General features: G+C 33.7%; 1 protein-coding gene across 4 annotated transcripts in view; it reads right to left on the bottom strand.

Moving 5' to 3' along the window:
- LOC128998015 (potassium voltage-gated channel protein Shal) overlaps nucleotides 1-16,589 on the bottom strand; it is a 121,490-nt gene that overhangs the window by 67,397 nt on the left and 37,504 nt on the right. For all 4 annotated transcript variants that reach the window (XR_008491176.1, XM_054423944.1, XM_054423943.1 and 1 more), the window contains exon 2: nucleotides 11,538-11,700. Coding sequence is in view for 3 of the 4 variants with exons in the window: in XM_054423944.1 (XP_054279919.1) it covers nucleotides 11,538-11,700 (163 nt within the window). In the remaining variant the exon portion in view is untranslated. The remainder of the gene's footprint in view (nucleotides 1-11,537; nucleotides 11,701-16,589) is intronic.

The raw sequence follows: 16,589 nt of genomic DNA, 5'->3' as shown, positions 1-16,589 counted from the left end.
TAATTTTATTGTTTGATGTATAATTTCCAAGCCAAAAGATTCATCTATAAAACTAGTCTTAAACTAAATGTAAATTGTCATGAATCGTATTTTATTTGAAATCATGTTAGTCACTTTTGTAAATCTTTTCTATAAGCAAATCAGTTATTCACGTTTCGAATTGTTTGAGAGATCAGCAAATTTTATTTTGTTAACTTATTATTATTTATTAATGCTCTTTGGGGTTATGTTCACAGACGAGTTCGAGTGGAATAAGGGAGATTTGCCAAATGTACGTCATTGTAACGGTAGTAGACATTACTATTATTTAAATGGAAAAATAACTAATAAATCAAAGGATATGCTAGGGCAGCTTAAAGCTTATTTGGGAATATTATATAATTTGAAGAGTAAATTTTATTTTATTTAATAAATACGAATGTTAACATAACATGGTGACATTGATATTATTGAAATCTGTGATCCAGAGAACAATTAAGTTGTGAGATAATCAGCCCCAAAATCATTTATATTTATATCTAATTGGTATGTTGAAAAGGGTATAAATATTATTACTACAAGCACATTTGTGTCAAACTTAGAAGTAAATCAAGTTAAATTTTTTAAATCTCGTTGTGATTTCTTTTTGTAAAATGATCATGTGGTGTTTTTGGTAGATGACCCCTTTTATCTGACCCCCGCCTTTGCCTAAATCGTTGTCAAATTTTACACAACGAATGATGATAAATATTTTGGTAATTTAGTAACTTATTCAAACATCCATAAATATGGTCATAAATAAAAATACAGCCTATCACTGGACAAAAGACTATATTAAGACCTACATAATTTACTTTTTGCCACACTACACAGTGGTAATCACAGCTTTGCACCAGTTTTGCAATAGTCTACAACAAAGCTATGCTGTCAACGATGCTACCTCCCCCTCCTCTACACGTATAGACACGTTCACCACAACAATAAAAATACTGCGTAGTGTCAATGAATACAGATCACTATTGGTAGTGTTCACGTCGTTTGACGAGCACCAGCGTAAAGAGCGGTGTGATAATTTACTTCTAAACCTTTATTAGAGGAATCATTACAATAAATGTTCTGAAATTCAACATTTTATAATAGTTTGGTCGAGAATTATTTCAGTTCTTCTACCAAATAAAAAAAAACAGCTATGAGTTAAAGTTTTGTATTCAGTTTTATTCTCTCATTAATTTCACTACTCGAAATTGGCCTTTCATTTTTGTAGTGTAATATTCTCAATGGTATGATTCTGATTGTTCTTTTCTTTTGGTCTATAAAAACATAATGTTACAATCATGTTTACGAAAGTAATTGATGAAATGAAATAATAACCAGTTGACCGTAATGGTGGAATAGCACTCCATAAGAACCATGTTAAATTGTTGAAAATTTGTACGCATATTATAGCAAAACTCAATTATCCTGGCTATAATTGTTTTTGAAGCAGAATTTAGCTATTCTGTAAGTATAAACGTGTTTCTTGGTGTCGATTCCGAGATCGAAGTATAAATATTCAAACTTTACTCGTATTATATATGATACTGGTTCTGTACATTTTCCCATTAAGAAAATCATATCCCAAACATAATTTTTTTTACAATTGGTGAGTACTATATGTATATATATGTTATATATGTACTGTAAATATATGTACTATATATATATATACATGTATATGTTGATATTATAAATCTGTTATATACAAAGTCCTGCAAACTGAATCTTGAAAGGATTAAATGGGGATATAGTGATCGTTTGATAAACTTTGGCTACTGAATAACAGACTTGAGGGTTTTGGGCGCGGATCCAAAACGGTCCGTAGTTATGTTAGAAGATAGCCGCCTCATGTGCGATCACACCAAGTTTTAACATTGGATTTTATCAACATCAGAAAACTGAACATATTAAATTCCGAAACAGGTTTTATATCGATAAAATGAGGATGATATAGAGAAACTTTGGTTAGACGGAGTATCAATAAAGCCATTATTTGAACTAGTCTCGTCTCTTCTTTTTATTTGATTATCTTCTCCTGCAATAAAACCAAATCAAACCATCCAATGTGAAGTCGGCAGCCAATACTAACACTGATTTTCATCTATGTTGTCCAATGACTCTAATTTATAAGCAGACAGACTGGGTGTTTTTATGAAAGAATTAAATAAACTTTGATTTAGAATAAATGCCATATCAAACGACACCCAAGTTCAAAACGATTTAATAAAAATTATAATTTCTCAGCTATTTATTATTCAATCGTTTTGAACTTGGGTGTCGTTTGATGTGGCATCTATTCTAAATTAAAGTTTTTTAATTCTTTCATAAAATTACTTTGTGTTAGTAATTTAAGTTATAAAAATTAAAATGGCCACTATTTTAAACAAAAGAATACCTTTTAATGATTATTTTTCCTGTAATAGATTGTGACTTGATAAAACTGTATACTAAACTTTATAAAGTTATCCTAAATTGTTTATGAGATATAAATTAAAAACAAATTTAGATATATCGCTAACAAGACATTTTCAAAAAATGTATAACCCTTGATTTGAGTTTTTTCCCGTTAAACTTATTAAAACATTTAGTGTACTTATTTCCATGAAACGATTAAACTGCATCAATTGTTTATTTGTGTAAGTTAATATGCAGAAAAATCACTGATATTTTTTTCGTTACTTTGTGGGTGGCCTAGGTTACATTTTTTGTTTAAATGTGTTGCTATGAGGGGGATGTGAATGGCAAACAAATTTGGAAATTAATATGCATATGCTGTATTGAAATTGTTTAAAAATCCGTTTATAAAAATAGTATCTTTATAATTGTTATGTCAAAAGACAAAGACAACACTTTACCCGTGATTGTGAGGCCGTGCCGTGACATTCGCTAGACGCAATACACGCAATACACGCGTGGCTCTGTATTGCAGGACAACGCCGTTGTATTCTCTTAGCGCTGCTATGCTTTTAAACTCTATGCGTACATAGTAATTCTTCGAAATAGAGAATAATAATAGTATTACTTATGAATATGTTAATTTATTATTTCCTACAGTCACCCGACAAAGTTGGCATCCTTGCACTGATTATAGTACAGAAAGCTGCTAATTGCTGCATTTACTTACTTTTCCTACAGTCATCCGACAAAGTTGCCTTCCTTGTACTGTTTATAGTACAGAAAGCTGCTAATTGCTGTGTATTTATACTTTGTCGTACGGTTTATACTTTGGCGCACATCAGGATTCCAACGAAACAACACAAAGCAGCGTGTTCCTATTATGCACGTAATCCGTGTACGCTTGGAAATAGGTTGGCAACACTTAAAGATAATAATACAATGAGCAGCTGATAGACAATTATAACAACCTGTCATTTCGTGTTTATAGTTTCGGTATTTCTGAACTTTTTGGACTTTTCTTTTATACGTTTTAAAACATTACTACGATCTTAATAAACAAGAAAATACCTTTAAAGCATTTTTTTAGGCGCGGAAACCACTTCAGATTACAAAAACATACGGAACTATTTTCTCAAGTCGCGGAGCACATTGCTTGCCGAGGGAAAAATTGCGGAGTGATACGGACCGGTGACTACTTTCTCTAGGGCACCTATTTGTGTTGCCAGCTGAACCTAAAGACGTGTTGTATAGTGTTTGAAAGACTAATTATTTATATGCTTGATAGTAACTGTAGGAAAAATATAATGTGTAACACGAGTGCAAAAGGAATTTGCTGCACTCGAGTAAACATTGTTCTCGTGTGCAGCAAAGCGCCACTTTGCTCACTAGTTACACAAATAACTATTGTCGCACCGTTTGTACTTTGGCGCACACCAGGATCTGTACCTAATTTAAGTAAAACTATTCACAATAGTTTTTCCTACAGTTACCTGACAAAGTATGCTTCCTTGCACTGATTATAGCACTCAAAGTAGCTAATTGCTACATTTAATTACTTTTGCCGCTCTCCAGCATTTTAACCAAACAATACAAAATAGTGTGCTTTTATAAGGCACGTAATACGCGTATGCTTGAAAATGAGTTGGCAACACTTAAAGATACTACGACTACGATCAGCTGGAGCAGTGTTTCACAGTCTTTGAGTATTGACACTACGACTTGACCTGTTTTTTCATGTTAACATGCTATTTTCGTTCAACGCTTGGATTTAACCTAACCGATGTGTTGTTTAGTGTTTGAAAGTGTAATTAATTTTTTATATGCTTTATAGTAACCATAGGAAAACTATAATGTTAATGCGAGCTCAAAGCGACTTTGCTGCACTCGATAAACTTTCCAAATTCACCTGTGTCTCGTGCGTAAACATTTCTTCCCGCACTAGTTACACAAATAACTATTTTACACATACGCTGCTTCAAAGTATTTTATTTTTAAAGTCTTCTTGGAAGAGGGAATATGTCAGATGCTGTAAAGCTTCAATCACATGTAAACAATCTACATTACAGTAATTAGTGTATAACACTATAAATGTCTCGACAAGGGAAAGGCATAGCATAGTAGTGTACTAAGTCGTTTGCACTTTTAAGTCTAATTTTATATTTTAGAGTGTTAAAATAGCATTAATACCAATCCAAGTATTAAGGGTTAGTCTAGCTGACCAACCTAAACACATTGTATGTTTTATAGTATGTTTACTTGTTTTAATGTTAGATGCTTGGATCGTATGACCCACGAAATCTTACAGTCCCATTCATTTACTAGCATGGAGTCAATATTCAGACTGTAGTTTTAACCTAAGTGTACACGACTTTGTTTTCTTAAACGGAAAATATAGGTTAACAAATCACTCACATGGCAATACGAGGCTATACGAGTAAGTACTAAGTACCCAAAACCAACCCATATGTTTTGAATAATAAACCACTATCATATGGATTTTAGTGCTCGGAGTTTTCCATACAAAGAAAGTCGTCATGACTTCAGTGATCTTGTCTTTATTACAAATGTGCTCTCTGAACCACCATATAACAGCGTTGGGGCAAAATAAAACCATTGGTAATTAATTGGATTAGATTGGTTTTAATTGGTAATTAATTGGTCACCAGGGTAAAAGCTCCGTGCAAAAACCACTTTACTAGTCTAGGTTTAAATAAATGGACTGTCCCTAAGTGAAAACGATGTTGAAAACTAGTACATTTATAAAAAGTTAAACCGACGTTTTTTAGAGACCTTAAAATAAAAAGATTTTCGATTGATCATTGTATTAAACATATACTCTCTTGAAGATCTTTCATAATTATGGATCAGCTGAAGGTTTAAGGCATGTTTAAGTCCAGTATGTGCAAAGTACATTTATAAATAAATTACACCTTTTTATTCCCTGCTATTTCACTAGCGTTAAAATTATTTTAAACAAATAAAACAATCTATTTATAGGCATTGCAAGTCCTCTTGCATCATAGCCTAAGTATTTAGTTCTCGCTGTAAAATTTACCCCGAAATAAGATCAAAGTATTCTGTCGACATCGGCGAACTCCAATGTATCGCACATAAAACGCACTAAAAAAATTCAGATTATGCTATAAAATATCTACAATATTCTGTTTACAATATCCAAATTAATTGAAAACTAGTAGAACCCCCTCGAAATTGACGGTTAATCTTGAGGTTTTATGTGAATTCAGCTAACTGCGATAGATAGAGTGAAGTCATTAAAATCTTAGTTAAATGAAGGGAGGATAAACATGACATTGATAAACATAAGTATGACGATTGTGTTCCCTAGAAAACGTGATTGATGAATTCGTTTAACACAATATTTCCTACCTTTTTATCGACTTTAGGTTACCCAAAAGTTTTTTTAGGAGTCTTATAATTGTTTGTTCATGAGTTTGTTTCATGTCAAAGCCACTTTCACTATATGGGAGAATGAGTTCATATAATTAGTCTATCATGTTACGGAAAGAGTCAATATTTATTACTAACAACTAATTCAATCTGCTTTAGGAAAATCATTCAGATTGTATCCGGATTTATAAGTAAATCTTCATCTTTGGTCATAAAAATACAGAATTTATCAGCATATTAAATTAGTTTTTTTTGTATTTGATAAAAATATCTGATTCTCTAGAAAGCAGTAAGATTCTTACTTCGATAAGCAATTTTAATTCCTTCTCTTGCCACATCGACCCACGTATTTAATCATCCTGTTCTTACTTGATAATTCATTAACTTATGGGATAGTTTCGCCTTGGCCAGATCGATAACATAAAGCTGTGCATGTATTTCGTGGATGGAATGAACCATAATTGTAGGAAATTTGATCACAAATCTTGAACATTTGCGGAACCAAATCCATAACCTAGTCCAGCCTTCGTAACAAATCATGCAAATGCGATTAGATGTGATGACACTGTTGTGTTTCCGAATGCTTTGTATGTAGTGAGGTTTAGATGCGTTGTTACATGTGTACAGCAAAGTAAAAACCCTGTACACATATTTTTTTAATACCTGAATTGACATTAGTTCACCTACTTCACCAAAACCATAGATGAAACATACTCCGTAGTTAGTCTATTCCAAAACTTGAACACAGCTCTCATCCTCAACGTACTCATCTATGACACAATTTTTACTTTAAATGAATTTCTGGTGTTCTTTCTTGAATTCAAAAATAAATGGTAATTGAAAGTAGGCAAAAAAGGCAAGTGCCAACCTTACAATATATATAAGCTAACCCGATAAGGAATAATTATGTTCCTTTAATATTGATATGTCACACTTATTTCAAAATTTAAAATTTTCTAAGAGCAATAAAGCATATATTTTTTATCACAACATTTAAAACGTATCATAAATTCATCATTTTGTTTAAACTATAAAAAACTTGCCATGCAGTGGAGAATCAATTTAAAATCATAAATAATAGTGTAAACATTTAATTTTGATAGTTTCAGTAGACCTTTGAATGCAATTTTAATATTAACAGCTGGTTCATTAAAAGTAGTGTAAAATTATCCATATGGTCGTAATGTAAACGAAATTGCTGAGTGAACTTTAAAGGCCTCTGGGGCTGAGTCCCAAGGAAATTTACCTCGTTTCTCTTTTGAGGGCTCACCTACAGACCAATACCTTTTTTTAGACACCCCTACCAAGTTTGTACACCCAGCTGTTCTCTCAAATTAGCTGTGACAAAAACCCCGCTTTCCTCCATAAGAATAACATGGGATGGGACTTTAAACGCCACTGGGGCAGAGCCCCTAGGGCATTTACCACGTTTCTCTTTTGATGGCTCATCTACAGACCAAGACCTTTCTTTAGACACCCCTACCGAGCTACTACGCCCAGCCGTTCTCTCAAAATAGCTATGACAAAGAAAAACAGTTTCAAATTAATATATAGATAACTACTTTCTTCTGGGTAAATTCGATCTTGAGTACCGGTATAGGTAAATGTTTTCCAATACTTTAATACAAAGATAAAAACGTCTTTATCTTTTATTTGAGGTGGTGCTTATGAATACAGATATTTTTATTTATTTACACATATATTAGTAAATAACTGACCGCGTCCTTAAAAATATTAGGTTAGCATAAGGTATTCTGGAGCTTAAACTGGCAAAAATTTTAGCATTAAAACAAAATTTATTTAAAAATTGCAAATAGATTTAGTAATATGATTATTACAACAGCCATAATGGACTTTATAATATTGGTTGTGTAAGTCAAATTTAAAAAAGTATGTATCTTAGTAAAATTTCAATAAATAACCCCACACAAATACATACAGGGTGATTGATATAAGTGTGCCAGCCGTTTTATTCGAAAACTATAAGAGATATCAAAAAAAGTTAAATGGTAAGTGCCTTGGATTTTTATTTAAAAAATTGTAGTCAAGTCAAAAAAAAATATTTTAGCCACTATTTTTCCAATATGGCCGTCAACTTTGATTTTTCTTATGGAACACCCTGTATTTTATGATGTATTCTGGTAGAAAAAGTAATTTTAAGACGATTTTATTTTTGTGATTTTTTTCATAAACCTAACCGTTTTAAAGATAATAATGGTTTAAGTTGTGAAATTTTGAATGGTTTTCGAACAAAACAGCTGGCATGCTTGCTAAGGCCTTTATCGAAACTCTTTCTCATGCAGAAATTTTAACACTTTAACCATTATTATCTTTGAAACGGTCAGGTTTATGAAAAAAATCACAAGAATAAAATCGTCTTAAAATTACTTTTTCTACCAAAATACATCATAAAATACAGGGTAATCTATAAGAAAAATCAAAGTTGGCGGCCATATTGGAAAAATGGCAGCTAAAATAAATTGTTTGACTTGACTACAATTTGTTAAATAAAATATCCAAGGCATTTACCATTTAACGTTTTTTTATATCTCTTATAGTTTTCGAATAAAACGGCTGGCACACTTATATCAATCACCCTGTATATCGTAATAATTTCTTCCCTAATATAACTTAACTCTAAATACATTTTGAATGTAACTAAATTTTTAATTCCTCATTACAATTGTAATGTTTTTATAACATAATAATTTTACTACGGCGCCATCCTTTGGACGAAGTATTAAAAATCTGGAAAATGTAGATCTCGACTTAGTAACATTTTTAAAGTTTTTAACTGGACCTAGACAAATACATTGTCAATACGGTACTGCAGATGGAAACAAAACCATCAGTTAGAAAACTGTATGATTTATTTGTTTTGCCAATTTAATAAATATTTCGGGGCCATATAAAGTTTTCAAAGCTATTAAAGACTAGTTTCTGGTTTACACTTAATATAAGAAAAAGGAAAATATATTTTATAGGTTATATTTAAAAAATGTAAAACATACTTTTATTTTTTTCACAGATTCCACCATTGTTGGTCAGGTTCAAGTGGTGTGTGATTCTAGAAGAGTATCATCGCTATACGTTTATTTATTTTTTTATCGCTTCAAAACTTTTTTTACACTCCCATTGGTGTCTTTATACCTACAGGTTTGGTATCGGATGAATATTAAATCTTTTTTGTCCTAGACGAGTCCCGAATTGTTTTTCACATTATTTCAGGCTAGACCTAGGGGTTGCGGCATTATCACTTGGATGAAATCCATTGGCGATTTGTCGGAATTTGAACTCGGGACCTCAGGGACCAAAATCCCGTGCTCTAACCACTAGAACAGCTCGCCCCCCCCCCCCCAACAAAACATAGATTAACAATTAGCATCGTCAAACAAAACTGATATTTGTTTACAAACTAGTAGTATAAACACACTCGTAAATACAATTATATTACCAACATAAACTAGACTAATAGATACATAAAACACAATAGCTTTACCACAGTTGGTAAAACTGCCAAGTGGCACACCGGAAGTTCTTACAGCGCTTGTCACAATCGTAGGTAGAACTACAATGTATGCTGTTGCCAGTTGGCAAGCCTGGCTATGAAGTTGTCATAGTCAACATGGCCGTGGACGAAACAACTCTATTGAAAGAGTAATAAAATGTTTACTGCTAGTTAAACATACTAGTTGCTCTCCAGATATTACTTTACAAACGAATTTTCCAATTTTGGTTCTACTTGAGTTTCTGTCAACTAACATAGTTCTGTCGTAAAAAAAGTTTAATGTTTGTTTGATGGACCTATTGAATCAAAATATCCATCCGCTTAAGGTATTTAGACTACTTACAATATTGAAATAGTTTGCGTTGGTTTAACATAAAATGGTTTAAATAACTGCATCGAGTAATCCATTCTTTGTTGTTTTCAACTATTTTCAGTTCTTATTTTATAAAACCATCATCAGGCCTACAATGCAATCGGTAAAAATCTAAAAACAGCCATACAACCATATATTTTATACCTAACCAGTAGTACCAAGGGGGATTGTATAGAATGACTAGGCAAATTATTTAATGTGCTTTATTTTTTTAAATAATTGACTTTTTACTTTTCTTGACTAAATGTTGGTGATGATACCCAATGAATAATACCTGACTATAACTTTCCGGTAACATATGTTAGTAAATAAAATGGTACCTACACCTAGTTCGTCGTGATATTTTAGATTGCAAGCTTACCGCATTTGAGCATAAAGCAATTACAAAATTATTTATACAAAATTAATTTTTTTTAAATTCTATAAAACATCTTTCAATTATTTTACCCGAGATCACATTTAAAAATTGAATTCTTTTAGCGACAAAGGTGGTGGTGGTGATTGTACTGTTTTAACAGTGTGTAGGCTTATGAATAAAATCGATTGGTGTCTTTAATTTTGTCTTAGTTAACAGGTAGCTAAATTTAATTTTCTAATGACGTTGACGTATATTAATAACATACAAATATTACCGAGATATTCAGAAATCCAACTGTCATGCAGACGCCAAAATATACTAAATTTCAATTAATCTCTCTTACTCATTAACTAAGCATACAAACTCTCATATACGAGTACAATGATATTACAGTAGAAAAGCTCAAAATTCAAAATGAATCTGTCATGAAATGTTGATAATTGAATGAAGTAGCTTAATGGTTAAAATAGATGAGCAAAAATAGCTTTTAATTTTTGAATAAGTGGACTGTATTTGTTTTGTTTAATTAACATAAATATCACTTACTGTTGGTTCTTCGTGAATCTTGATTAATACAAATGTTATATACTTAGTAAGTTTCTTGAATTTTATTGTAATTTTCATAGTAACACTTTCTTCTTTGATCAAATAATTTACTACCATGCATTTTCTTTCAGTTCATTCTGGCTTCCTTCTAATCTTCATCACAGTCACATGTTTTGTTTTTAAATAATTTAATTGTTGAACATTTATTTTTGAGTTAGTTAAACTGCTTGCATTAGCAGTGTTGCCAATCTTAATAATGAAATATTCTTTTTAGATACAATGTGATATAATAGAATTTGCTATAATAACATATAATAATTTTAAATTTTGAAATTATTTGTACTTTACTCTTTAATAATAATAAGCTGTAAACATAAACATTGGTTAATGAATTTTGATTGACTTGTTTGGAATAATTAAAACAAGATTGGAATAATGAAAACTAATATAGGTACATATACTTAACAGAATCTTTTTAGTAAAACATGTTTTTTAACGGTTGTTGCGGCATTAACTTTTTGTCCTATCAAGAAACAAAGATCACAGTTAGTGGGTAATTTTAGACGATCTATAACTTTGTATTTTAATCTTTGTTCGTATATCGACCCATTTACTCCTTAATAGCGTTTGGTTTTTCAAATATTTCTCTACGATATTTGTGGACATGTGCTATAGATTTATGCTATTCATTAAATCTGTGTGCTTTATCTCGTGTGCTAAAGACTTCTTTGTACAAATGTCCAAAATCTCCATATAGTACACAATTCGATGGTCCAACTAAGTGTCCACTTGGTCCACAAATTGCCAAATTATCGAGGTTCTACTTGTCAGTCCTCGACCAGAACCATCAAGTACTGTGGAAGTTATCTGCCTCTCGAAACTTACCTAAAGATGAATTATTTGCATGCAATCTGACAAACAAGGTTACTCACCCTTTGAGCTTTTCTTTTGTCCGCTCTTTGGTTTTGGTGATATATCCTACTAAAGTTGGACACTATAACTGGCACGGGCAGCGCGATCACTAACACTCCACTGAGCGAGCACACGCCACCCACTATTTTGCCTGCGATAGTCTCTGGAACCATGTCTCCGTACCTGTACAAAGGAGACGAGACTTAGTGACAGTTAACAAGGGATTTTCTGTAGTAATATTCAACGCTATGTTGATTTCTTACCTGAACCATCCTTCAGTATTCCCTCATAAAAATCGCTTTCTGGTTCAGGGATCAAAGTTTAACAATTGATTCATGTTTGAGTTCATTTAGTATAAAAATGCTATGCTAATGACTAAATTAAAAACATGCTGCAGAAAGAAGCCTTAGTATATTTTAAAGGTAGTATATGTAGTTTATAAAACAATACAGGGCGTTTATAAAAAAATCATCAGGTTTTAATGGCATGTACCTCAGCCATTAATATAACCTGCATTAATATTTTAAACATAAGCTTAAAAAGTATGTTTCCAAGTTTTATAATCAGCTGTTCAATAATAAATCTTGTTTTTTTCTTGGACGTGTTTGCCTAATTTTCAAAATGATTACAATTCAAGAAAAACATTTTGGGTTTTTTATTATGATTTAAGTTCATCTTTAATAACCAACCGTCCAGCATGAGTTTCGGAGGCATTTTAGACAGACTCCTCCCTCATACCAAAGCATTTTAAGGTGGTATCGCTAGTTTGAGAACTCTGCCTCATCCTCCTCCTTAATATCTATGTTCGTAACTTCAATTCGAAGCTTCCTCAGAGTTGGATTGGCAGATGTAACGATAATGACTTGACCCTTCTCAAATAGCCCCCTAGATCTCCTGATCGTAAGGTGTGTAATTTTTCTATAGGGCTATGTAAAAGACAAAGTTCATGTACCGCCAATGCCTCAAACGCTTTAAGAGCTCCGTAGACGAATTCACAATACCGTATTACTAAAATACTCGAAACAAAACAATCCGAGGTTGAAACAATCACCATACATTAATAACTTTAACTATTTTTTTCAAGGTAAATAAAAATCGTATGGTCTTATATTTTATGTTTTTTTAACATGGGATTCAATGGATAACCAAATTATGTCCAACAATATTTTCAAAAGAATTAAGTTTTTTTTTTCTTCATGAATTCCCCTTTAATACGTATTTAAAAAATATATCATTCGGGTCTTATCCGTGCAATGGTTTTAGGTTTCATTTGTTATGTGTGTTAAACTAATAATATTGCAAATATATAAAAGGTTTAATTTACCTGTTGCGTCAATTGATCCTTGAGTTATGAAATAACTACGGCCGTTTCGTACTGCTAAGCGAGTACATCTTCAGGTTTTCTATGCACGTTAAAATACGGCCTTTTCATCCGTGGGTGGAGTCGTCAGCACATTTAGGATACATAACACGAAACACATAAGAAACATTAAAATATTTACAATAAAAAACTTGGCCAAGTAGTTCGAACACGATAGTAGCGTAACCGGTAGCGTTAGATGATGAGTCATGACTCCTGATAAATGTGCTGACTCCTCCATCCACGGATGAAAAAGCCGTATTTTAACGTTCATAGAAAACCTGAAGATGTACTCGCTTAGCAGTACGAAACGGCCGTAGTTATTTCATAACTTAAGGATCAATTGATGCAACAGGTAAATTAATCCTTTTATATATTTGCATTATCTTGATCCAGAGGCTAACCCATCATAATAATATACTTTCCAATCAGCTGTATTAATTTGTTTCATGTACTTCATTCGGATAGTCGGTCTTCGATCACCCTGTACCTGACTCATAGAGTCAGTTATCCAAAATAGATTTCTTAAACTGCAGTTAATCAAGGATTGCAATGGTTTAACGCATAATAAGCAAATTTAACAATTTAGTGGATACAATGAATGCTGAAAAAGTATACTTCGTGGATTAAACAGTTCATACAAATCTGCTAATTAAATAATTAGAGATACAGACTAAACGTTTATATGTTACGATCCAGTAACTTTACGACACAAGTTGAAATTTAAGGTACAAGTAGAAATTTAAGGTACGAGCCTTTCATATTTTACCTAAACACTTTCAGGAACTGGTAGTAGCATTCTTACCATAAGGTACAAATAGACAAATATTACCTACATATTTTTTAACGTTCCTGAATGTATTGAAACAGTTAACATACAACATTTTAACAAAACAAATGTAAAGGTAAACTGGTAATTTCAATAATATAAACAAACAAAATTAAAGTATTTCTTTAAGTATTACTATTGTCAGGGAAGGGCGGTCAATAAAAAGTGTGCACACATATGAAACACCATTCCCCACCATTTTCCTCATAACGTTTCTTTGATTAAGGTGGTGAAAGGTTATTACAAACAGTTTATTACAGTTATTACAAACAGAGTCCTTACTTCTAAGTTATTTATTTCTCTAGAACTATTTGAAACTTTCAAAATCTTTGAATAAGCCTTTCTGCAACTGGTGGTTAGCAAATTGTTTAGTCCAATTTGTAGGTTAAGGAAAGAATGTATGAGTTTCCAGTGGAAGTCGCAGATCAACAATTAAATTAATCGTTGTAAGCTGATAAGTTAGCGTTTTAAGGATTGCAATTTTACTTCTTTTCTCTCAATCCTTGAATCCCATTGGTACGTTACGTTACCAAAAAAATTGCTGTAAATTAGGGTAACAATGCCGTAAAGTAAATATCATATTTATTCTAAAAATTGAATTGAAAAGGCTTTAAAAAAAACGGTCGTTGGTAAAATTATAATTTCAAATTCAAATGTTACCTATGCTCATTGTGCAGTAAACGCGCACTGCAAACAAAAAACGCAGCAAAACTAACTTATGCTATTCCTTTTCTCATATTTGCATTGTTGAACAGTAAAAACTGCTTATTTCAATAATATAAATAAATTGATAAAAAACTAGAGAGTACAAGCCAATTGGAGAACTGATTGAGATCAAGGGAAAGTAGATTTAGAGCACGGGATAGTCAGATTATTGTTATTCCCTCGCTCTAAATTAGAGCTTGGGAAATAATTTTACTTTCTTTGATATCAGCTATTATCAGAAATATCTACTTTCCGAGTGTAATGGTGAAAAATAATTTCTCATCAACCTTTTCATATAGATAGTTAGATTAGTCAGATGATGGCCCTCTTCAGTTAATAACCAATAATAGTGCAAGACATATTGAAACAGTTTATCTGTTGCTTTCGAATTAGATTCTCCATTGTTCTTTAACATTTCTGCAGAATAATAAATACTACAGAAAACAACATCAATTTGTCGTTTGTCACCCAACAAACTAAATATCCAAATAGATTAGGAAAAATATAGCTGTTGTTTCTTCTGATATATTTTTTTTCCTAGAACGATAAGCACGAGCCCGGGATTGTTTTTTCACATTGCTTAAGGCTAGACCGAGGGGTTGCGGCATTAAAACTTAGATAGAATCCATTGGTGATTTGGCGGGATTTGAACCCGGGACCTCTTGGACTGAAGTCCCGCGCTCTAAACTAGACCAACTCGCTCCTGTTCTGACATTAAAGTTGTCTTGTCTTATTATTGAGCCCCCAGAGGGGAGGTAATTGCTCGGAGTTGGAACCGGCACTTCAGGTAGGCCACAGTTATGGACGGCTGGACAAGCCAGCCTCTTTGGGTTGTACCCAAAGTGAGAGTACCCAGTGACATTCTTCCATCCAGGATGGTGGGGTGTTCAGCTCTGCGAGACTTCGGCCTCCCACCTGCCTGTGGCTGTGGTTCTTTGGGGCTTGCCCTGCATGTTGTGTACGACTGACATTATGTGAGGCATATCCTCGGCTCTGGAAGTAGCCTCTTCCTGGGAGGTGAAAAACGGGCAAGTTCCAGCCCCCGAAGGAGAGTTAACTGCTCGGTGTCGGAATCGGCATTTCAAGTAGGCCATAGCTATGGACGACTGGACAAGCCAGCCTCTTTGGGTTGTACCCAAAGTGAGAGTACCCAGTGACATTCCTCCATCCAGGGTGGAGGGGTGTTCAGCTCTCGGAGAGGTGGTAGTGTGCCATCAATCTCCCATCTGCCTGTGGCTGTGGTTCTATGGGCTTCGGCCCGCTTGTTGTGTGCGACCGACATTTTGTGTGGCAAATCCTCGACTTTGGAAGTAGCCTCTTCCTGGGAGGTGAAAATGGGCGAGTACCCGTAAGCTCACGGGGACACTCTAGGGGAACGGAACTTTCCGCAGTGTGAGGGCAACGGATGGTGGTCACACTCCATTATCTTGTCCCTGTGTCTGGGCCCGGAGGGTATGGTTCTCGAGGGTGTGGGGGGTTCTCCCTGGAACCTCAATTGAGTGAAGGGTGTCGCCACCTTTGGTGGATAGGTTCATCCGGGTGGGTCCCACTTCTATACCTGCCTCCTTTTGGGAAACCCTGATGGCCTGGCAGTAATGCTGGGCTAGATGGGCAAACGAAGTAGATTGGGTGCTGGGATCAAGCCCGCTGGGGGTATCTGGGAATCTATCGCCCTGGTTTTATCTGGTTTCCCAGTCTGTGACGTATAGCGGCACGCTATATTTATATAGTGTGTGCATTTCGCGAAGCTGGGCTGCATTACCAACTCGTTGCCTGCTGCGATTGCATCAACGTCTCCCCCCACCTCCCCACATTCGTTGACTCCTCTCCTCCTTCTTGCTCAACTATCTGTCGCCGATGAAAGAAGCAGAATTTCCAGGCCTTCTCTGTCATCTTATGGATAAGTCATTTAGTATAATTATGTAGGACTATAAGTAGAAATAATGTTTGGCTAAGTCATGAAACAAGTGGGGAGGCCTTCTGGCTCGCCCGACAATTGAAATGTAGGAAATTAGAACTTATCAAAACTGAAAACTCAATCACATGTTCCCAGAATGTAACTTAATAGTTATCAATCAAATTCATACATATTTCCTATTCAGTATTCAATTGATATGATGACATATGGTAGCAGACTTAGGCCTAGATCAGAGTACTTAACTTAGTCAGTTTCTTTTA

This window comes from Macrosteles quadrilineatus, unplaced genomic scaffold (assembly GCF_028750875.1).
Source record: "Macrosteles quadrilineatus isolate MER2022 unplaced genomic scaffold, UCM_ALF_1.0 Scaffold_7__1_contigs__length_78375512, whole genome shotgun sequence".
Taxonomy (NCBI): Eukaryota; Metazoa; Arthropoda; class Insecta; order Hemiptera; family Cicadellidae; genus Macrosteles; species Macrosteles quadrilineatus.
The sequence above is the reverse complement of the archived record's forward strand: the minus strand, read 5'-3'. Positions and strand labels throughout refer to the sequence as shown.